The 20,764-nt window shown below is 35.0% G+C and overlaps 3 protein-coding genes across 3 annotated transcripts; 1 reads left to right on the forward strand and 2 right to left on the reverse strand.

The window, feature by feature from the left end:
* Nucleotides 1–902: 902 nt before the first annotated feature.
* On the reverse strand, nt 903–12,730 carry stard3nl (STARD3 N-terminal like). The gene is made up of 9 exons (XM_051870748.1): nt 12,564–12,730; nt 10,540–10,824; nt 10,301–10,378; nt 6,340–6,417; nt 6,090–6,143; nt 5,872–5,989; nt 5,617–5,718; nt 1,926–1,981; nt 903–1,832 (listed from the first exon to the last, which is right to left on the reverse strand). Exons 2-8 carry the CDS (start codon nt 10,741–10,743, stop codon nt 1,929–1,931), a joined length of 687 nt encoding a protein of 228 aa, XP_051726708.1. The 5' UTR covers nt 10,744–10,824; nt 12,564–12,730; the 3' UTR covers nt 903–1,832; nt 1,926–1,928.
* A 794-nt stretch (nt 12,731–13,524) lies between these two features.
* On the reverse strand, nt 13,525–16,321 carry epdr1 (ependymin related 1). Its single transcript, XM_051865460.1, has 3 exons — nt 15,921–16,321; nt 14,251–14,459; nt 13,525–14,137 (listed from the first exon to the last, which is right to left on the reverse strand). The coding sequence occupies exons 1-3, from the start codon at nt 16,160–16,162 to the stop codon at nt 13,947–13,949; spliced, it is 642 nt and encodes a 213-aa protein (XP_051721420.1). The 5' UTR covers nt 16,163–16,321; the 3' UTR covers nt 13,525–13,946.
* Nucleotides 16,322–17,015: 694 nt separating this feature from the next.
* Nucleotides 17,016–18,731, forward strand: nol7 (nucleolar protein 7). Its single transcript, XM_051915765.1, has 8 exons — nt 17,016–17,278; nt 17,362–17,422; nt 17,589–17,644; nt 17,727–17,755; nt 17,850–17,892; nt 17,974–18,095; nt 18,178–18,255; nt 18,337–18,731. The coding sequence occupies exons 1-8, from the start codon at nt 17,031–17,033 to the stop codon at nt 18,408–18,410; spliced, it is 711 nt and encodes a 236-aa protein (XP_051771725.1). The 5' UTR covers nt 17,016–17,030; the 3' UTR covers nt 18,411–18,731.
* The last annotated feature ends 2,033 nt before the right edge of the window (nt 18,732–20,764 follow it).

Raw genomic sequence — 20,764 nt, forward strand, 5'->3', positions numbered from 1 at the left:
ATTTAATTAATAGTAAAACTCCATCAAATTGAATAGAATAATTCTTACATATTTTAATTGGTAACACTTTACAATAAAGTTCATTAGTTAAACATTAGTTAATATATTAACTAACATGAACTAACCATGAGCAATACATTTGTTACTGTATTTACTAATCTTCGTTAACGTTAGTTAATGAAAATCCAGTTGTTCATTGTTTGTTCATGTTAGTTCACAGTGCATTTACTAATGTTAACAAGATTTTATGTATAAATAAATGTTAAATGTTGAAATTATCATTAACAAAGATTAATAAATGCTGTAGAAGTGCAGTTCATTATTAGTTCATGTTAACTAACGAACCTTATTGTAAAGTGTTACCTTTTAATTGAATAATTGATTAAATATTTAAGGATTATTCAATTCAATTTGACGGAATTTTACAATTAAATTGCATAAATCTTAAAAAAAAAGTTTTTTTTTTGTTTTTTGAGTGCATGTCTGCTAAATGACTACCTAAAATTACTACTTAAAAAAAAGAGCACTTCTAATCTAAGAATACTTTATATGGTGTACTGTTTTAGCTACAAGAGAGCATTTCTTATATCAGTTTTAATGTTTTAATTAAGTTTAAAGATTAAAACCCCAGACATGAATTTGCAAACATCACGCTGGTGATTGAAACTGCTGCGGTAGGAAAATGTGGTTGGGTATGTACACGCCACAGGCGGAGGTGCTTACTGGAAAGAAAACAAGCAGCAGTTTAACCACAGCATGATTGGCTGATAATTTATTAGCGGAAGCAGCCTGTTTGTCTTGTTAATCTAAGCTGTTATTTGTGGGCGAGGAGCTGCACCATCCGTGAGAGCAGCAGGGGTTTCCGCTCCCCTCGCTGAAAAACTGATGCATAAAGACTCACATTTAATAAAAACATTGTTTTAATACATAACCAAAGAAGAATATACAATCTGCCGTTATCCTGCATACTTTGTAATGGATACATATGGAGATTCTCTATATATTCATAGAAAACTGAAGGTCCCAGACCCGAACCAGGTTCATAAGCCCTTATTCAGTAAGCATGGCACAAGTAAACTCAACAGGAAGTAGATCTATTTTATGTACTTAAGATGATTTAGGAATGCTTACTGAAGAGGAGCCAAAGACAAACATAAAAACTTTCTTATATACCCATCCATCATTACAAATCAGATTTCTTCATTTAAGTGCTTTTCATGCAAAACTAAGCCAGTCCTTTATTTTGCATCTCTCTCTGTTCATTCCAAACACTCACAGACTGGTAGAAAAATCATTAAAAAAAAAAAAAAAGAGAGAGAATAAACTGGAAAACATGAAATCTTCACATACTAAAGAGTGGCAGTGCAGACCTGAGACTTTACTGCTATTCACATGTAGGTCTTGTTAATACACATTTGAGCTTTACTGCGTGAACATGTGAGACGGCAGTCGGTTTGTTACACGGAAGCAGAGTTGAAGAGTGTCATGTGAAAACAAGCTAAATGTCGTGGTCAACACTGGTATTATTTGCTGATTAACTTCAAAATACATATTAAAATCCTTCATTTTTTCAATCAGTGCTGCATAAGCAGAACAGTGTTCAGTGGGAGAAATTAAGACGCACACAAAAATGTAATTGCACTAAGAGCTTGTGTGGGCATACAGAGACAGATCAACAAACTGCTGATGGTGGCGATGGTGGATCTAAGGCAGAGTGACTGTCTAGTTCTGGTCACCCACGTACACAAACCCATATTAAGACACACAGCCCGAGGTCGAGCAGCACTGGAAGAGGCTGTTGTACTCCAGAAGTCAGTGTTTACTCTGAGCTCCTGATAAAAAAGGCAAATACAATCCTATTAATTACATTAAGAGAGATGGAGGAATAAAAAAATACATATATATAATTTTTTTTTTTTGAATACCTGCTAGACGATGGGCTTCTCTAGATCATGTTTATCATCAAGGTCTTCATCAGAGTCTACAGAAGCAAAAGATCATATAGTGAGTGTTTAACATCGCTGTAGGCCTACTGTACGTACATGTCGGTTGTATGCACACAACAACATGGATGTTTATGTCATATTACTAAAGTACACATAATTTTGTTGTCTGTGCTGTCTTTTTTCTAAAACTGAAATAATATTAGAAAAAAAATGTATACATGTTCTTAACAAATGTATATATAAGTGAATAAAAATCGTTCGGGTAAGTATTCATTCTCTGTGTTTCAGAAGCTCTGTTTAATAAGTTGAACAATAGCTGTCTGAATTAAAACGGCACAGTAAAGTGATCCTTTTTTCTGGCTGTGAATCTAAAGGCGTAGAGTACTGCAAAGACATCGGCGATCATTTAAAATGAGTGCACTGAATATGAAAGGGAAGTGTTTAGTTGCCCCCAGTGGACTGGACACTGCTGATTCAAGTGTAAAACTACACAAATTTACCAAGAGAATGCAAAGACAAGTCAATCAATAAATAAATAAGCAAATTTAGAGATAAATGAGCAAATCCACAGATAGATCAACAACACTGTGAAATATCAATTTAATAGTAATTCAGTATACATGTATAGGCAGATTTGCTCAAGAAACATTTCTTATTATTATCCATGTTTAATTATCAGGATTCTTTTATAAGTAGAATGTTCAAAATAACAGCATTTATTTGAAATAGAAACTTATTGACTATTATATATACAGTACTGTGCTAAAGTCTTAGGCCACCGTTAGATGTTGTTTTAGCAATGATATAATGACCATATATAATTATTTCTCTTTATTAGAACAATATTAGAACATAACCAGAAAATACAGGAAATTTGTATGAGCAGTATTAAAAAAAAAGAAAAAAAATCAGAAAAAACAGCTTTTATAGGCTAAAGCGGCAAGTATTTAGTGACCTCCCCTTACACTTGAGCATTAGCAGGAACCGGCTCTCTTAAACTTAAATGGAACGGAAAAGGACTGGAAGGCCAAGAAAACTTTCAAAATCTGATGAGAAGTTTCTCTGAGTTTCTTATTTGAGTAAATGGAAGTCCAGGAGATCACACTAAATACTGACTTTTGCTTAAAGAAACAATTTTGTTCAGATTTTTTATTTTTTTTTACATTTTGTGTACAAATTTCCTGTATTTTCTGTTTGTATCGTAATAAAGAGACTGAAAAATAAATATGGATGGTCATTAAAACATTGCTAAAACAATAAAGCTGGTGGTGGTGCATGACTTTTGCACAGTACTGTGTGTGTGTGTGTGTGTGCGTTTATATATATATATATATATAAATACATTGAACATTTTTGTCTGAATCAGTTAAAATCACAGTAAAATTATTTGTACATTTTCTACTGATCTAATTGTAAAAAAAGGGGGAAAAATGTGCAAACATTGTCAAAATGGGTACAATATATGCGTAGTTTACATTAATTATTGACTATTGTTAGGAAAAATGTTGCAGATTGACATGCAAAACTCTATGATAAACTTTAAAGAAAAGCAGACGAGTCATAGCACTTAAAATACATGTGTGCAAATCTATATATATCTATATATCTATATCTATATCTATATACACACACACACACACACACACATACACATATATACATACACACACACTGCTTAACAAACTTATTAGACCACCGGTCATAATAAAGAGAAAACAAATATTTTAGGAATCTATCAAAAACTTATTAAAAGTAAAAATGTTATTGTCATTTATTAGGCAATTAACAAACTGAAACAACGAAATAGTCTTTATTCACACATAACCAAAAAATATATATATTTTATTTTTATTTTGTATGGCCTCCTTTGGCCTTGATAACAGCTTGCATTCTTGCTGGCATTGTTTTTATGTACTTTTCTATAGTCTCTGTTGTTATTGACTTCCAAATAGTTTCTAGTTGTTCCCAAAGACTTGCTTTTGATGAAAATTTTGTGCGATCTATCTTTGAATCCATTAAATCACAAGAACAAGTATATTTTAGCATTAGAAACACTACTGTGACTAAAGCGCTTACACATACTGGTGTGGATTAATCATTACAGAAACATAACAGTGCCACTTGAAAGTTTGTGAACCCCTTGCAGAATCTGTGAAAATGTGAAAAATTTTAACAAAATAAAAGAGATAATACAAAATGCATGTTATTTTTTATTTAGTACTGTCCTGATTAAGATATTTTACATAAAAGATGTTTACATATAATTCACAAGACAAAAAAATAGCTGAATTTATTAAAATGACCCAGTTCAGAAGTTTGTGAACCATTGATTCTTAATACTGTGTGTGGTTACCTGGATGATCTACGACTGTTTTTTTGTTTTGTGATGGTTGTTCATGAGTCTCTTGTTTGTTCTGAGCAGTTAAACTGAGCTCTGTTCTTCAGAAAAATCCTCCAGGTCCTGCAGATTCTTCAGATTTTAAGCATTTTTTGCATATTTGAACCCTTTCCAGCAGTGACTGAATGATTTTGAGATCCATCTTTTCACACTGAGGACAATTGAGGGACTCATACACAACTTTTAAAAAAGGTTCAAACATTCACTGATGCTCCAGAAGGAAACATGATGCATTAAGAGCCGGGGGGTGAAAACTTTTTGAATTTGAAGATCAAGGTAAATTGTACTTAATTTGTCTTCTGGGAAACATGTAGGTATCTTCTGTTGCTTCCGAAGGGCAGTACTAAATGAAGAAAACTGATATTTAAACAAAATAAGAAAAATTTGGACATCTTCATCCTTTTCAAAAGGATGAAGCCCCCCCCCGGCTCTTAATGCATCGTGTTTCCTTCTGGGACTCATGAACAACCATCACAAAACAAAAAAAACAGTCGTAGATCATCCAGGTAACCACACACAGTATTAAGAATCAATGGTTCACAAACTTTTGAATGGGGTCATTTTAATAAATTCAGCTATTTTTTGTCTTGTGAATTATATGTAAACATCTTTTATGTAAAATATCTTAATCAGGACAGTACTAAATAAAAAATAACATGCATTTTGTATTATCTCTTTTATTTTGTTAATATTTTTCACAGATTCTGCAAGGGGTTCACAAACTTTCAAGTGGCACTGTATATATATATATATATATATATATATATATAGAGGGAGAGAGAGAGTTTTATTGTGTATAAAATGATAATGGCGCAAAATATACACTTTGTAATTGATTAATAGGAGACAGTAATGGTTTAAATATTTTTTTCTATGCGCTTTAATACTGCTGCAACACCTCTAAATACATTTATCCTTGATAATATCTAGCGCTCACCACAGTGCACCTGAGTCTGGTAGTACCATTTCCTGGAAAATACACGTCTGTTACTGTTGTATAAACGTGGTGAGGACATTAAATCTCTCATTTGTAAGACTGATTTCTGTTTAAATAAACTGACTAAAAACAATGCAACACACACTAAATCAATAAGGACAAACTACAACAAAATGTTACACAGCTGATTTACTAATCTTTCAAGCTATCAAGCACCAGAACCAGAAAAACAAGTTATTACGACTTGTAAAAGACATGATTTTAAATTTCCATGTGCTCCTGAGAACCATTTTCATGGTTGTCCGGCTAGTATTGGACAGTTAGTGAGCTATTACCTGCCATGGATTCAGGAGGAGAGTAGAACTGGCCTTCTGAAACAGGTCCTCCTGGGTATAAAAGAGGCTCTCGATCTGGCGCACTCTGCACTGAAAGATACCCTATGACAGAGGACACACATGATACTGACATGCTGTAAGAGCAAATGAGTTATAATGTCGTCTACATCCATTAGCCTGCACTGATAATGCTTGTGATTACTCTTTGCATGTCTCACTGTAATTAGATATTATATTAGATAATTTGATTCTCACTGATTTCATCACCAGCCTCCTGGGGCAGGACTTTGAAGTCCAGCAGCCACGTCTCTATCCATGCCAGAATGAAGGAGATGATGGGTAACAAATACCCAAACGCCCCCTGAGACAGGAGCTGGACAACAGAAGAACATTTTTGGGTCATTGCAAAAAAGTGTGTAAATCTCAAATTAAAAAAAATAAAAATAAAAAGCTGAATGAAAAACATCTCATACCTTTGATACAACTACTTTCACTATTAAGAAACCAGTGGTGATTGCGGTAGTTATCTGTAATGAACAAATGTAAATATATAATGGTCATTACATGAACCTATATCTAATCTACTAAATTTTTATAGTTATATGTTTAAGTGAAGCTCAGTCATGTTAAGGACTGAAACAAAGTTCCATCATGTTATTAATGAGTAAAGCAACAGTGCCCTCTGGTGGAGGGTGGAGGAATATAAAGTAAAAGGCTGCCTACCGCAATGGCCCACCAATGACGCAGTCTACACACTGCATAGGCCAGAATCAAGACTGCAAAGCGGAACACAGCCAAGAGCTGAGGAGAAAAACATTCACTCTGTAACATTATCTTTTGCTTCTTTATATACACAGCATATACAGACCATTGTTTAACAGTTTGGGGTCTGTAAGATTTCTTTTTAGAAATAATTTTTTTTAGAAAAATTTTATTTATCAAAAACTAACATTTTATTCATTTTGAAAGAAATTCAAAATAAATAGAATTGTATTAATTTTTATTCATTTTTTACATTTTGAAAGAAATTAGTTTTATTCATTACTTTTTAAGCAAGGATGCATTAAACTGATCAAAAGTGACAGAAAAGTCATGTTACAAATGATTTCTTTTTAATACAAAAGCTGTTCTTTTAAACTTTCTATTCATCAAAGAATCCTGAAAAAAATGTATCATGGTTTCCACAAAAATATTAAGCAGCACAACTGTTTTCAACATTGATAATAATTAAAAATGTTGCTTGAGCACCAAATCATCATACTAGAATGATTACTGAAGGATCATGTGACACTGAAGACTGGAGTAATGATGCTGAAATTTCAGTTTTGCAATCACAGGAATAAATTACATTTTTAATTGTAATAATATTTCATTATTTAACTGTATTTTGATCAAATTAATGCAGCATAAAAGACTGCAAAGGTTTGTACTGTAGTGAATGACACAATTAAATGTGCTATCTACCTTTGAAGACTGGTTTATCAACATTTTTTGCTTTAAAACTTCAGTTTAAAGAATGCTGTCAGGTAGCACTTTTCAAAATGGCATCTCACTGTGTATTTGCATAAATCTAGGCAAAACAACAACTTACAGGGCAAAGTCTACAGGTTTATTTCCCAAATACCAAGCTGTCTTAAAATAAAAAAAGTGTTGACTTATTTTTTAAACGCTGCTTAAAAATAAGGCATAAATTCGCACATTTAAAGGATCCAAAACAAAGATTATAAAGGGTTAGTTCACCCAAAAATGAAAATTCTGTCATTAATTACTCACCCTCATGTCGTTCCACACCCGTAAGACCTTCGTTCATCTTCGAAACACAAATTAAGATATTTTGATGAAATCCGTGGTTTTTTTTTTTATCCTCAATTGAAAGCAACAAAATTACCACATTCAGTGTCCAGAAAAGTAGTAAAAACATCAATAAAGTAGTCGACGTGACTACAGTGGTTCGACCTTAATCTTATGAAGCGACAAGAATACTTTTTGTGCGGAAAAAAAAAGAAAAAAAAAGACTTTACTCAACAATATCCAGGTTCTTCCAGGTTCTACGTCAGAACGGCGACTCATTATTGGCCAATACTGAGCCGGCGTACGGACGTAAACACTGAAGCTCTGCAACGTAAATAGCGTAGCAGAATTACAGGGGAAAAATGAATTTGTTAAATAAAGTTATTTATTTATTATTATTTATCGGATTTCATCAAAAATATCTTAATTTGTGTTCCGAAGATGAACGAAGGTCTTACTGGTTTTTAAACGACATGAGGGTGAATAATTAATGACAGAATTTTCATCTTTGGGTGAACTAACCCTTTAAACACCAGAACAACTGAATGTGTACATCAATAAGGCAACCCACTTTATAAGCATGTGACCCGAGATAGAAGGGTTAAAGAGATAAATTCAGTCATCATTTCCTCACCCACATATCGTTTTTTCTTTTTTCTGTGAAACACAACAGAAGATACTTTTAATAATATGTCCACATAATGAAAGTCAGTAAGGTTCTTTGTTTTGAACAACAATGGACAAAAAATATATATGGATAAATCATTCTTCAAATTATCTTCCTCTGTGCTCCACAGAAGAAATTAGTCATACACGCATTTGGAGATGGGGATGAGTAAATGACAACAACATTTTTGAGTGAACTATCCCTTTAAGAACAATAATGAAGTTTCCTGGACAGAAACCATGTGGTTTGAAAGAAGTATTAGTGAAGTCATCTACGTCGAGAGAGAAAAGTCATCTTTGAAAAGGGAACTGTGGGAAGAACTGGCCCTAAAATTTTACCACACCAGTTTCATCTTAAAGCACATCTATAAATGTTGGTGATTTCCCTGCTAAAGAGTCAAAATGGAGTATATTTTAAAAAGCAGATCCTGAGACTTTATGTTGATCATTCAATAATTTAATAACACATTCACATGTTCACGGTTCTCTGTTTATGTATATTAATTTAATCATAAAAATGTAAATATATATATATATATATATATATATATATATATACAGGTGCTGGTCATATAATTAGAATATCGTGAAAAAGTTCATTTTTTTATTGTAAATTATTTTAAAAAATGAAACTTTCATATATTCTAGATTCCCTACATGTAAAGTAAAACATTTCAAAAGTTTTTTTTTTTAAATTTGTTGATTAGAGCGTACAGCTAATGAAAGTCCAAAATCCAGTATCTCAAAATATTAGAATATTTACATTTGAGTTTCATTAAATGACCATCCCTACAGTATAAATTCCGGGTATCTTTTGTTCTTTGAAACCACACTAATGGGGAAGACTGCTGACTTGGCAATGGTCCAGGAGACAATCATTGACACCCTCCACAAAGAGAGTAAGTCACAGAAGGTCATTACTGAATGGGGTGGCTGTTTACAGAGTGATGTATCAAAGCATATTAAATGCAAAGTTGACTGGAAGGAAGAAATTGGGTAGGCAAAGGTGCACAAGCAACAGGGATGACCGCAAGCTTGAGAATACTGTCAAGTAAAGCCGATTCAAACACTTGGGAGAGCTTCACATTGAGTAGAATGAAGCCGGAGTCAGCGCATCAAGAGTCACCACACTCAGACATCTTCAGGAAAAGGACTACCAAGCCACTTCTGAACCAGAGACAACGTCAGAAGCATCTTACCTGGGCTAAGGAGAAAAAGAACTGGACAGTGAACAATGGTCGAAAGTCCTCTTTTCAGATAAAAGTAAATTTTGCATTTCATGTTGAAATCATGGTCCCAGAGTCTAAAGGAAGACTGGAGAGGCACAGAATCCAAGCTGCTTGAAGTCTAGTGTGAAGTTTCTGAAGTCAATAATGATTTGGGGGGGCCGTGACGTCTGCTGGTGTTGGTCCATTGTGTTTTATCAAGTGCAAAGTCAATGCAGCCATCTTCCAGGAGATTTTGGAGCACTTTATGCTTCTATCTGCTGACAAGCTTTATGGAGATGCTGATTTCCTTTTCCAGCAGGACTTTAGCACCTGCCCACAGTGCAAAAACCACTTCCAAGTGGTTTGCTGACCATGATATTACTGTGCTTTATTGGCCAGCCAATATGCCTGACCTGAATCTAAGGGATATTTTCAAGAGAAAGATGAGAAACAGTTGATCCAACAATATACAGATGATCTGAAGGCTCAATAGTGCCTCAGCAGTGCCACAGGCTGATCACTTCCATGCCACACTTCACTGATGCAGTAATTTGTGCTAGGAGCAAGTCATTTGCTGTAATATGTCCTGCCGATCAAGTATTGAGTGCACAAAAGAACATACTTTAAAGAACTTTAACTTTTCTGTTTTGCAAATCCATTTTTTGATTGATCTTAGGAAATATTCTAATATTTTGAAATACTGGATTTTGGACTTTCATGAGCTATACGCTCTAATCATCAAAATTTTAAAAAAAACTTTTGAAATGTTTTACTTTACATGTAGGGAATCTAGAATATATGAAAGTTTCATTTTTAAAAATAATTTATAATAAAAAAATGAACTTTTTGATGATATTCTAATTATATGACCAGCACCTGTATACACACACTATATATATATATATATATATATATATATATATATATATATATATATATATAACATTTTTATGATTTAATTAATTATTAGCTTTGCATCAATTCATGCAATAGAGGCCAGTGTATTGGCCAGTACTTACAAATATGTCAAAAAAGGATTTGTGGTAATCATACTGCAACACCTCTTTCGTCAGCTGCTCTTGTATACCTCCACTGACCTGGATGAAGATAAATAAAAAAAAAATAATAATTACATTTATTTGCATTCAAACAAAATGTAGTGCACCTGAATCACTATTAAATTGGTGTTTTCCACTTAAATTTAAGAGAACTTCACATTATTAATAATATCTCGTGGAGATGTAAAACCACAGCATACATTGAGCTCAATGATCCACAGCAAGGTGACGAACAAAAGGTCAAAGGTCACAAACAAGCAAAAGGTTCTTCGAACATCAGAGATGCACTTCTTCTCTCCTGCTTCGTAGGACTCGATACGGGAAGAAATGAGGGTGGAGTTGATGTTGCCCACACCCCCTAGAGTGGCCCGGGACCCCACACTGCTGCCACATTGGCTGTCCATGACTCGTCAGTCGTGTCCACTCGTGTCACTCCATTCACACTCACACTTCTGGAGAGTCAGACTCTGTAGTCATGCCTAGTTCTGAAAGGACACAGAAAGTGGAGGCATTTTACACAGTGGTCAAAGGTTTATAGTTATTGCTGTCATATGATCTAGACTTTGTGACGTCTTTATATCAACAAAACCACCCAACATCCTGTATCACCACTAAATGGATATACTCAAAATAAAAAAGTAAATAAAAAAATAAAAAATTCCCCCTCGTTAAAGTTGCTACCTAATTGCTTATCTTAACCCCACCCCTAATCCTAACCCCTCCTCCACACCTACCAATACTAGGGGGGTAATAATCTGGCAGGGGGTCGAAATTTGGCACAACATAAGAAGTGAAAATTCCATTCATTGTCTCCATAGGGGAATTGATTTTAATCAGTAACTTAATATAAACCTTTAAAGACAGATCTACTGTGAGCTATGTTTTTTTTTAAAGGTATTTGCTTTTGCCATAGCCATCAGCCTTCATCATTCAACTTATTTTTTAAACAATCTTGTTTAAAAGCAAAATTCTGGTGAAAAACTACATTACCCAAGATTCTGCAGAGAGTTCTGTCACACCTGACACCATGATAGTAATGTTGCCTTAAATACGAGTTTCCTAGGTAAAAATTGCACATGAACACCCTCCCATTTCAAAACTTGAATGCGATAAGCTCGTAATCACGACTTCAGAAGTAGGAATTATCAAATTTCCAATAGCACATGAAGGCAGCATAATAACAACTCAAATGAATATTTTGTGTATATATATTATGTATTTGCTAAGCAGCAGTGTAATAAGCAGGATAATGTATGAATATGACAAAAACAGACAAGAACTTGTACCTAAATTAACACATCATGACAATTCAGAAAAACAAAATTATGAGCCAAATACTCTGAAGTGGATTCATCCTGCTAAAATCAACAAGGCTTGCTATAATGCAATTTTAATCAAAATTGAAAAGACTGTTGTGGAAAGTAAGTGAATACAACTAGTCTTAATAAAAGAAAGAGCATGAAAATCTAGTCTTGCAAGTCTTATCAGGAAGACCAGGAAGTACTCTAGAAAACCTTTAAAACAGGCACGAGGTTAAGAGAACAGTAAGTGTCTGTCTGGTTAGTAGGACAAGTTCCTCTTACTGTTATCATTTACCGAAAAACAACGAGCACAGGAATTTTCATGCATTGTTTGCATATCACTCAGTATGACAGATCTAACTAGACTAGGCAGTAGTTTTGCTTCATCCAAAAAGAATACATGAGAAGTGAACTGACTTCTTCATACAGTTGTCAACTACCCTAAATGACAATATGGGAAATTAGGCTTTATTGCTTTATATATGACACTAGCTTAAAATTGCTCATACAAAATGGGCCTAGTTTCTTTTATTAAATGGTCAATTTAAGTATACAACCCAATTAACTGAAATGAATTATGAAATCCTCTGTGTTTATGTTGTGAAGTGGTTATTTCAGAGCTCTGCCAAAACAATTTGCATGCTATGGGCTAGCATGATAATACAACAACGGTATAACAGGAAACCCAGCGCGAATTTCTCAAAATGTGAAACACAGTGTCATAATAACACACCACAGATTTCTATCTTGCTACCTAAAGCGGCAACAAGCGAAATAAACAATACTAAACTCACAATCTCTCTTGAAAACAATCTATCCGGTTACACTGAGTCAATCAATCTGCATAACAGAAGCGGCTCATTCGTTGTGACATTAGCATTGATTTATCAAAATAAATGTGAGTTAACGATCATGTCGCTTACCTTGGTGTACAATCTTATAAAAGTACGCGTTGTATTACAGTCAACAGATAATTCAGTGAGGATCTATCCCGTTAAAAAATTCCGCACCATCTGATGACTTTCTTTTACAGTCGAACAGGAAATAGTGTGATGTTGTTTTGGAAAGAGGATTCTGGGATATGTAGTAGAATCCGGAACTGCGTCAGGCCTGTCAACTATTCTAATTGAATTCATTCATAGTTCTACAGCATCAAGTAAATATATAACAAACAATAACATAATATAACATACCTATTTGATTACATTTATTTCGCTATACCAAGCTACAATATGCTCATACAGTGGCCCTAACAGACAGTCAACATTTGAAATGTCTCAATTTCATTGAATTCAGATGAAAACAAGTGACATCCATACACAAATGATGCCAGAGCTTCTATCAGGTCCAACTTTGCTCATTTCTGACTTTTAATCAACTGGTGTGAAGACAATCACATTTAGTTTTGTTCCGCGTCATGTTTAGGGGCGTGAAAATGTAAAGTCGATGTCCCTACAATAACAGACCGGAATGCATCTAATAAATTATTAATTCAAGGAAAGCTGTTCAAGTTTACTGCAACAATGGAGCCGCGAACTTCACATACTTTTAAAAATCCAGCATTTAGTTGATCTTGGTAAGCGCTCATTGTCACAGTTGTAAACATTGGCGTTCTTCTTCCATGAGGGGGTTTGGCATCACGGCATATGTTTCCAGGCGGACCGTAAAAGAACGCGACACACACGTCTCCCGGATATCCTGTAGAATTCAACCAACCAGATGACAACTTCAAAAATCCTGAAGTGTTTCCAGTTAAGCGTGCCATATGCATATGCGGTCCATGGGCGTAACGTCTGAGGCTGAGACTGTTGTCTATGTAACATCACTGGTTAATTGTCTAATAAAAGCTATATATTGTTAAATCAATTTGCTCAACAACAGTGGTAGTGAGGTAAACAATTTTATTGAAATTCAAATTCTAGAGGTTTCTTCAACGGCTATAAACAAAATAAACTGTAAGCATCCACACTGTAAACCTAAATAAAATAATAAGTAGATGAACAAAATATTAACTGTAAAACAAAACAGTAAGTACTACATTAATCCACTCTGGATCAGCAAAACTCATAGTTTGCCAAAAATATAGCATATTAAAAACGAGGCTTCAATAATATGTGAGGCACAGTTCACACTGTAAATCAACAAGGACTAGTGAACTTAAAACTGACATTCTTGGTTTATTTCAAAGCTGATTATATTTAATAGTACCTGCACTAATGTCATGTGCTCTTTGTCATTGCAATATCAGTTATTTAGAAGCTGTTACTGTATTATGGGTATGTGATGAGCAGAGATGAGTGAGGTATTCAGCAGTCAGATGTCATCTTCTCGGACAGTGCTGACTGGCAGGTGCTGGGTGGGTTGAACACCCCAGGGTCACTAATGCCCAGCTGAAGGTCAAAGAAGCGGGTGGACGTGGTCACGCTACTGTTCTTTGTGTATGTCTCCTGCACAGGATAGCAGTCCTTCAAAGTGTACACACCAACCCAAGCTTCATCTGTGAGAGACATAGGAAAAATTTAGATAATCAGGACCATATTAAGAGTTCTTGTAGAAAAATCAAGGCACATGTTATATACAAAATTTACAACATAACTATAACAAACATACTTTTGCGAGCCGGTTTTCGATCAGACCATTCTTGAACTTCGATCATGTCTCCAGGTCCTCCAATGAAGTACTGGTCCTCATATGTGGAGTTCAGGGGTATGTCATAAGGGTCCCAGGCCTCCGTCAGAGCGATCTTTGCACACTGCTTGGTAATTTCCTCAATCTGGAAAAGCACTCCACTCTTGAACAAGTAGATGTACTCAAAGAACCTCAAAAGCAATTGCACAATACAAATAAATGAATGCAAGTAAATTTACATAAAATCAATTAAACTTCATTATATTTTAATGATTTTTCAGAACACAATAACTATGTGTGGTCATTTTTAACTATAATGGATCATCTGCATCATCTTGATAAGCAAAATAACTGATGGGTCAATGAAGTGACGGGTCATTTTTTAGTCCAAAGGCCTTAAAATAATAAAAAAAACAAAGATATGACATCCAAAGTATGTAAGGTAGTACAACTAGATCTCTTTTATTGAATCCAAAAGGTTTTAATTATATTTTGCTACATATAAAGGTATTTTAAAGATTTTGAAGTGTCAAAAAGGATATTCGGTTTAACCGTCCAAAGGTCAATACAGCCATTTCATTTGATTAAAATATATATAAAATATATATATATATATAAATGTATATATTTTTTATTCTGGCATGATTTTATAACATTATATATCAACATAGTGCAAAATGGTATTAAAATTATGTGTAGAAGTCGTTGCTTTGTTATGAGAAAGAATGTCCGGAAAAATGAATTTCATTGATGTCATTTGGAGTAACCAATATAAAGGGAACATTTTGGATCAAGTCATGTGGTTAATATCATGTGACAGGATGTGACATCATTCGGACACCTGCACAGGACCACATGGTCATGAAGCAAAGTTACTAACTCTCTCTTAACTATTTAAAAAAATCATGTTTTCACTTGCTTGCATGTCCCGAAACATCAGGTCATTCGGTACAACCGCTTTAAAACATGGAAAATGTTGTAATATTTTAAAAATATAAAAAAATAAAATGTTTGATTGTCCTTTTGCTAGCTAGCTAGATATCAGCCTGTTAGCATTGTTTGAAAATATCGTCATTCGGTATAACCAAAAGTGTCATTCGGTAAAACCAAAATTTTGGTTAAACCGGATGTCTTTTTTGGTGACAAAATTTTGTCCATCTTGTAAAAAATGACAAAAGCAGTGTTAACTGACTATAAAAACCACATAATCTCATTGTTAACACTTAATAAAACTTCAAAATTAATTATATCTCCATTGTGTTTCTTTTTTTTACACTTTTAAAAACCTTATTCGTCAATGACCCAGATACAAAGTCATGTTTTCTGGAAGAAAATTAAATAAATAAGTGACCACTTAAAAGCAAGAAAAAAATCTGCCAATGGGGTAAAAAAAAAAAAAAAAAAATCCCTTTAAATTAAGTTTAATTTTCTTATTGGCAGATATTTTTTACTGTTTTTAAGGGTCACTTAATTTTGATACATTTTTCAGAAAACAGGACTTTACATTATGACATTTTGCTCCTCAAGTAAGTGTATATCGACGTAAGAATGTTTAGATGTTTGTACTGGAGAACAAGACAAAAGGTACTGAGTATTTTGCAGTGACAAGAAGAATATTAAAATGCATTTCATAACATTTGATGAATTCGTACTTTTTACAAGGTGTGTGTCCTGTCTTCTGCTCCAGAACCCTAATTCGCTGATTCTGTGCATCATAGGTGACCGATGCCCGTGTGTTTCGTCCCGTGCCGTGGTCATATTGAACGGTCCGACCCTCCCACTGCAACGGCGCGAGACAGGGCTGAGGCGATGCCGCTACTGACGGTGGAGAGCCCAGACAGGGCACTATCGCGGACAATGACAATACTAGCGCAAAAACAACAAAGCCTGGCATGTCTGTTGGTGCAAAGCGATATTTACATGAAAATTAAATATTGACAGAACGATTCGAATGCCTTTAAGCGGAGTATTGTTTTTTTAGCCAGTGCTTGCGCTGGTGTATAATCCACACAATGACAAAATACACCAGCAGCAGCATCCATGTCACAAACACGTCAGAAACACCGATTGGTCAGATATCAAAACCGTATGACGGACCATAAGATTATTCTCCACTCGTTGAAAGGACGTATATAGTTTATTTTTATTACTAAAATCTATTAACAATATATAATTACATTTATTATTAATTATAATAATACATTTATTATTAACATTATTTTTAATTAAATTGTTTTTGTTGCAAAGAAACATACCATAATAAATATCACCATAATAATTACAAATATGTTTAAATGATCAATACTATAAATAATAGTTTGTATAGTAAAAATAATTATTATAATAATATTATTTAATATTGTTGTTGTTGTAAGGAACCATGATATTTCACCATAATAATTTCGAGCATTTTTAATTATCAATATTATAAATAATAGTCTGTATAGTAGTAGTAGTAGTAGTAGTAGTAGTAGAGTTTATTTACTTTTTTAGTATTTACTTTTACCGTAATAATTCATGATACAAACTGCAGGGAATTATGAAATACAAATATAAAATTATAAACAATAACTAGTTATCCTTATCTCTGTGTACTGAAAGAGTGTTTTACATATAAATGTGACAATACAGACATGATCTTTGTATAGTCAGTATCTGGCGTATGTGCTATTATTATAAACTCCGCCATTTGCATCATTTTGTTTACGGGCAGATATTGCAGAGACATCCGAACCACCAGATGGCAGCATCTATTGCAGCCAATGCTTGTGACTTTAGTCTGTTTGTCTTTAATGTATGTTCAACGTTGTTGGCGTTTAATATGGCGAGTCCCATCCAGCGTGTGTACTAAAATCAGGTTTACTACGCTAAAAGAGACTGACAAAATGTCGGAATTGACACAGGCTGAGTTTGAGTCCAGTGACGATGAACTCCCCGAGGAGGTCGCCTTTGGTGCGTCCAAAAGTGCTGCGCTGAAGAGCGTTAAATATGCATTAGAGTCAGCTAAAAGGTCCGTGAGTGTGTCCGCTTGCTTCAGAGAGACAGAGCACATGAGCTTATGGGGTTTAAACTTTTTTTCCGCTTTGTTTTCAGAGAAAAGAACCTATTGAAGGAGAAGCGAAGGAAAAGACAACAGCTATTTCAAGAACAAAAGGTATAGGGTTGTGAATACCATCCCCATGATGTCTACTACATTATTATTATTATTACTAGAAACGTGTATACACTTTCTCTTAATCCACACAATAAATTGTAGATTTAACGTTAACATCAATGCCAAAGTCGAAACATCATGAAATGTTACATCTGTTGTTTTTCAGTCGAGAAAACGTCTTCCTGAAGACCTCCTCGAGGAATTTGATACAGAACCCCAGGAGTAAGTTCTCCAGAGGAAAATAATTCATTTGATTCCTTAAATGATTGTGGAAACTTAATAAACTGTTATTGTTTCATTTTAGACAGACTGAGCTATCAGAGAATGACAAAGGTAACAAAAATCTGTAACACTGGAATTTTCTATAACTTTACACATTTTTTTCTGTTGGTCAGTTCACGTATTGAATGACAAAACTATTTTATAGCTGAGAAAGAGACGAAGACCACATCAAAAAGAAAACCCAAAAGGTAATGATGGTAATTAACTATGTTTTCATTAACCTTACTGTAAGGCTTCCTCATGTATACATGGAAAACATCTGATTTCAGTTTACCAGACAGCTACAGCGTAAAGAGAGTGAAAGATGAATCTGCTGCCCAATCACTGCAACAAAGTGCCATGGCCTTCATACAGTCCCGTCTTTACGGCCCAGGAACCAAAAGAACAACCAGTAAGATAACACATTGTGACAGACCATTTTCTAAACCAAATTTAGTAGAAAAAATAATATTTCTGTGTATATTTATCTTCAGATGCAGAGCTTCTGTCCCTCAAAAGGAAAAGGGGTGTCAACCAAGGTGCAGCTGTGGAGTTTGTGAATAAAAAATTGGGTGAGTAGTGAGATTTTCATGTTCAACAACTATATTTTGTTTTGGAAAGCAACAGTCTGAGCTGTCGTTATTCATCTACAGGTGCCGACGTAAAAGCGAAGGTTGCAAAATCCAATAAAAGGTTTTTACACAAAAATAAACTGGTTCCTTCCTGAGATCTAAAACAGGAGAAAACTGCTGGATTATAAATTCAACACATGAGAACTGGAAACTCCCTTGGAGATGCCTTCCATCATCCAGGTGTTTTTGACCATGTGGATCACATTTTACAAAAGGACACTTTTAATTTAGTACCTTTTCCCTTGACTCATAGTAAAAACATTAAATTATCATCAAATAAGATTCAGTCTCAGCTCATTGAAAAATAATTGACATCTTCCATTTTGTGTACAAATTAAATTGTGTGTCAAACTGAATGTTCAAGTTTGTATTTACTGTACACTTTAATAAATGCAAACCTGATGAAAGGACTGACATTTCTTGTTTTAGTTGCTTTTTATATACATTTGATTATTAAACTACATGACTATGACGACCAAATTGACAAATCATGGTTGTGGCATTTCAAAAAGTTAACATAAAACACTTACCCCCCTGGTTTCACAGACTAAAATGCATGTTTGAGCTGTTTTAACTGAAAGCAACTTGCACTGATAAATGTTAGTGCCATTGTTTTGTCTCAAGATGCACACCAGTAATTTTTTTTTTTTTTTTTTAAGGCACGTTTATAAAAGCTACTTAAATGCCCTAATCGAACTAAGGCTTAATCCTGGCTTAATCTAAGTCCTGTTTGTGAAACTGGGCCTTAGTTTACTTCATGGCCTAATTAGAGGTTCAAGTACATAGCAGTGAAACCCTATATTAATTGTTAAAATTTCCAAGGATCAGCATTCTCCCCTAAAAGTGATCGGGCAGACCAAACTAAGTCAGAGAAACTTTGAGGGATAATAGTACCTATCCCGCCTACAACGTCACCAAGGCTCACCCAATCAGCCTGGTGGCTCATAACTCCTAAATCGTTCGTTACAGGCTCAAATGTCTTATATAGTCTCTGATTCCATCATGACCCTGGCGAAATTTTCTGGTATTTTGGATTTTTCTAAAAAAACTACTTCTGCGAACTAGTTCTAGGTTTTTCACCCGATCGGAACCAAACCAGTGCAGAAAGATTCTCTGAAGTCTGGTTGTCAATAGTTATCGAAAAGAAGTCAAAACTTAATTCAAGTCTGCAGTGGGAGGCCAAAACTTTCAAAGTGGGCGTGGCCACTTTTACTAAAATGGCTATCCCTCTTGAACGGAATGAGATCATTTTTTACCAAACTTGGGACCAGGGTTGCCAGGTTTTCATAACAAAACCTCCCCAATTGCTACTCAAAACTAACCTAATCACATTTCAGAGGGGGTCCCCCAGTAAAAATTGCGTTCCGGGGGATAAAATCTACCTTTTGGCGGAGCTCCCCCCGCATTTGAGGGGCTAAATATCATGTTATTTGGGGTCGCTTCAACTAGCGGATATGAAAAACAATCTGCAGCAACAGTGTTAAAGTAGCCCAATTCCACGGGAAAACCACAGACTTGGCAACTTGTGCTCGGGACACCTATATACGGGATCAGTCTGTGGTCGCGTGAAAAAGAATGCAGCGACTGGCCACTTGGTGGTGCTAAAAAAAAAAAAAATAGCTACGCAACAGTCAGCTCGATTGACTTGAAAACTGGCATGCAGCGTCTTTGTCCAATGTGGCGCAATTGTCTACAAGGACATTAGCGTATCTCGAAAAACACAACCTCCGACAGCCAATTAAGTTCGAGCGGCTATCGAACAAAGGTTGATCGAAATGACATTCGCTGGGCCTGTTTGACTAGAGGCCTGTGAGAAATGTGAAAGAAATCGGCCACCAGGGTGCACCTTAGCGGTTTTTTCACATGCGTACAGGATTGTATATCACACGATTTCTTTCACACATGCCCACGACATGGTAGAACTCCTCATTCAGAGCAAATTTGCCTCTAGACCCACCGCTGTCAATCGAATAGTTTGTTAAATATTGGACATTATTTCAAAAACATACTTTCGCGAACTAGTCCTAGGTTTTTCACCCGATCGGAACCAAACCAGTGCAGAAAGATTCCCTGGAATCTGATCGTCAATAATTATCTAAAAGAAGTCGAAAGTTCAATTCAAGTCCGCGACGGGACGCCAAAACGTTCAAAGTGGGCATGGCCACTTTTATTAAAACGGCTATCCCTCTTGAATGGAATGAGATAATTTCACCAAACTCGGGACACCTATGTACGGGATCAGTCTGTGCTCGCGTGAAAAAGAATGCAGCGTCTGGCTACTTGGTGGCGCTATAAAATGAAAAAAAAAAAAAAAATACACGAAAACAGCTATAGCTACGCAATAGTCAGTCCGACTTGAAAACTGGCATGCAGTGTCGTTGTCCAAGTTGGCGCGATTGTCTACGAGGACATTAGCGCATCTCGAAAAACACGACCACCGGGGGCACAC

Source organism: Ctenopharyngodon idella, chromosome 2 (genome assembly GCF_019924925.1).
Source record: "Ctenopharyngodon idella isolate HZGC_01 chromosome 2, HZGC01, whole genome shotgun sequence".
NCBI classification, from domain to species: domain Eukaryota; kingdom Metazoa; phylum Chordata; class Actinopteri; order Cypriniformes; family Xenocyprididae; genus Ctenopharyngodon; species Ctenopharyngodon idella.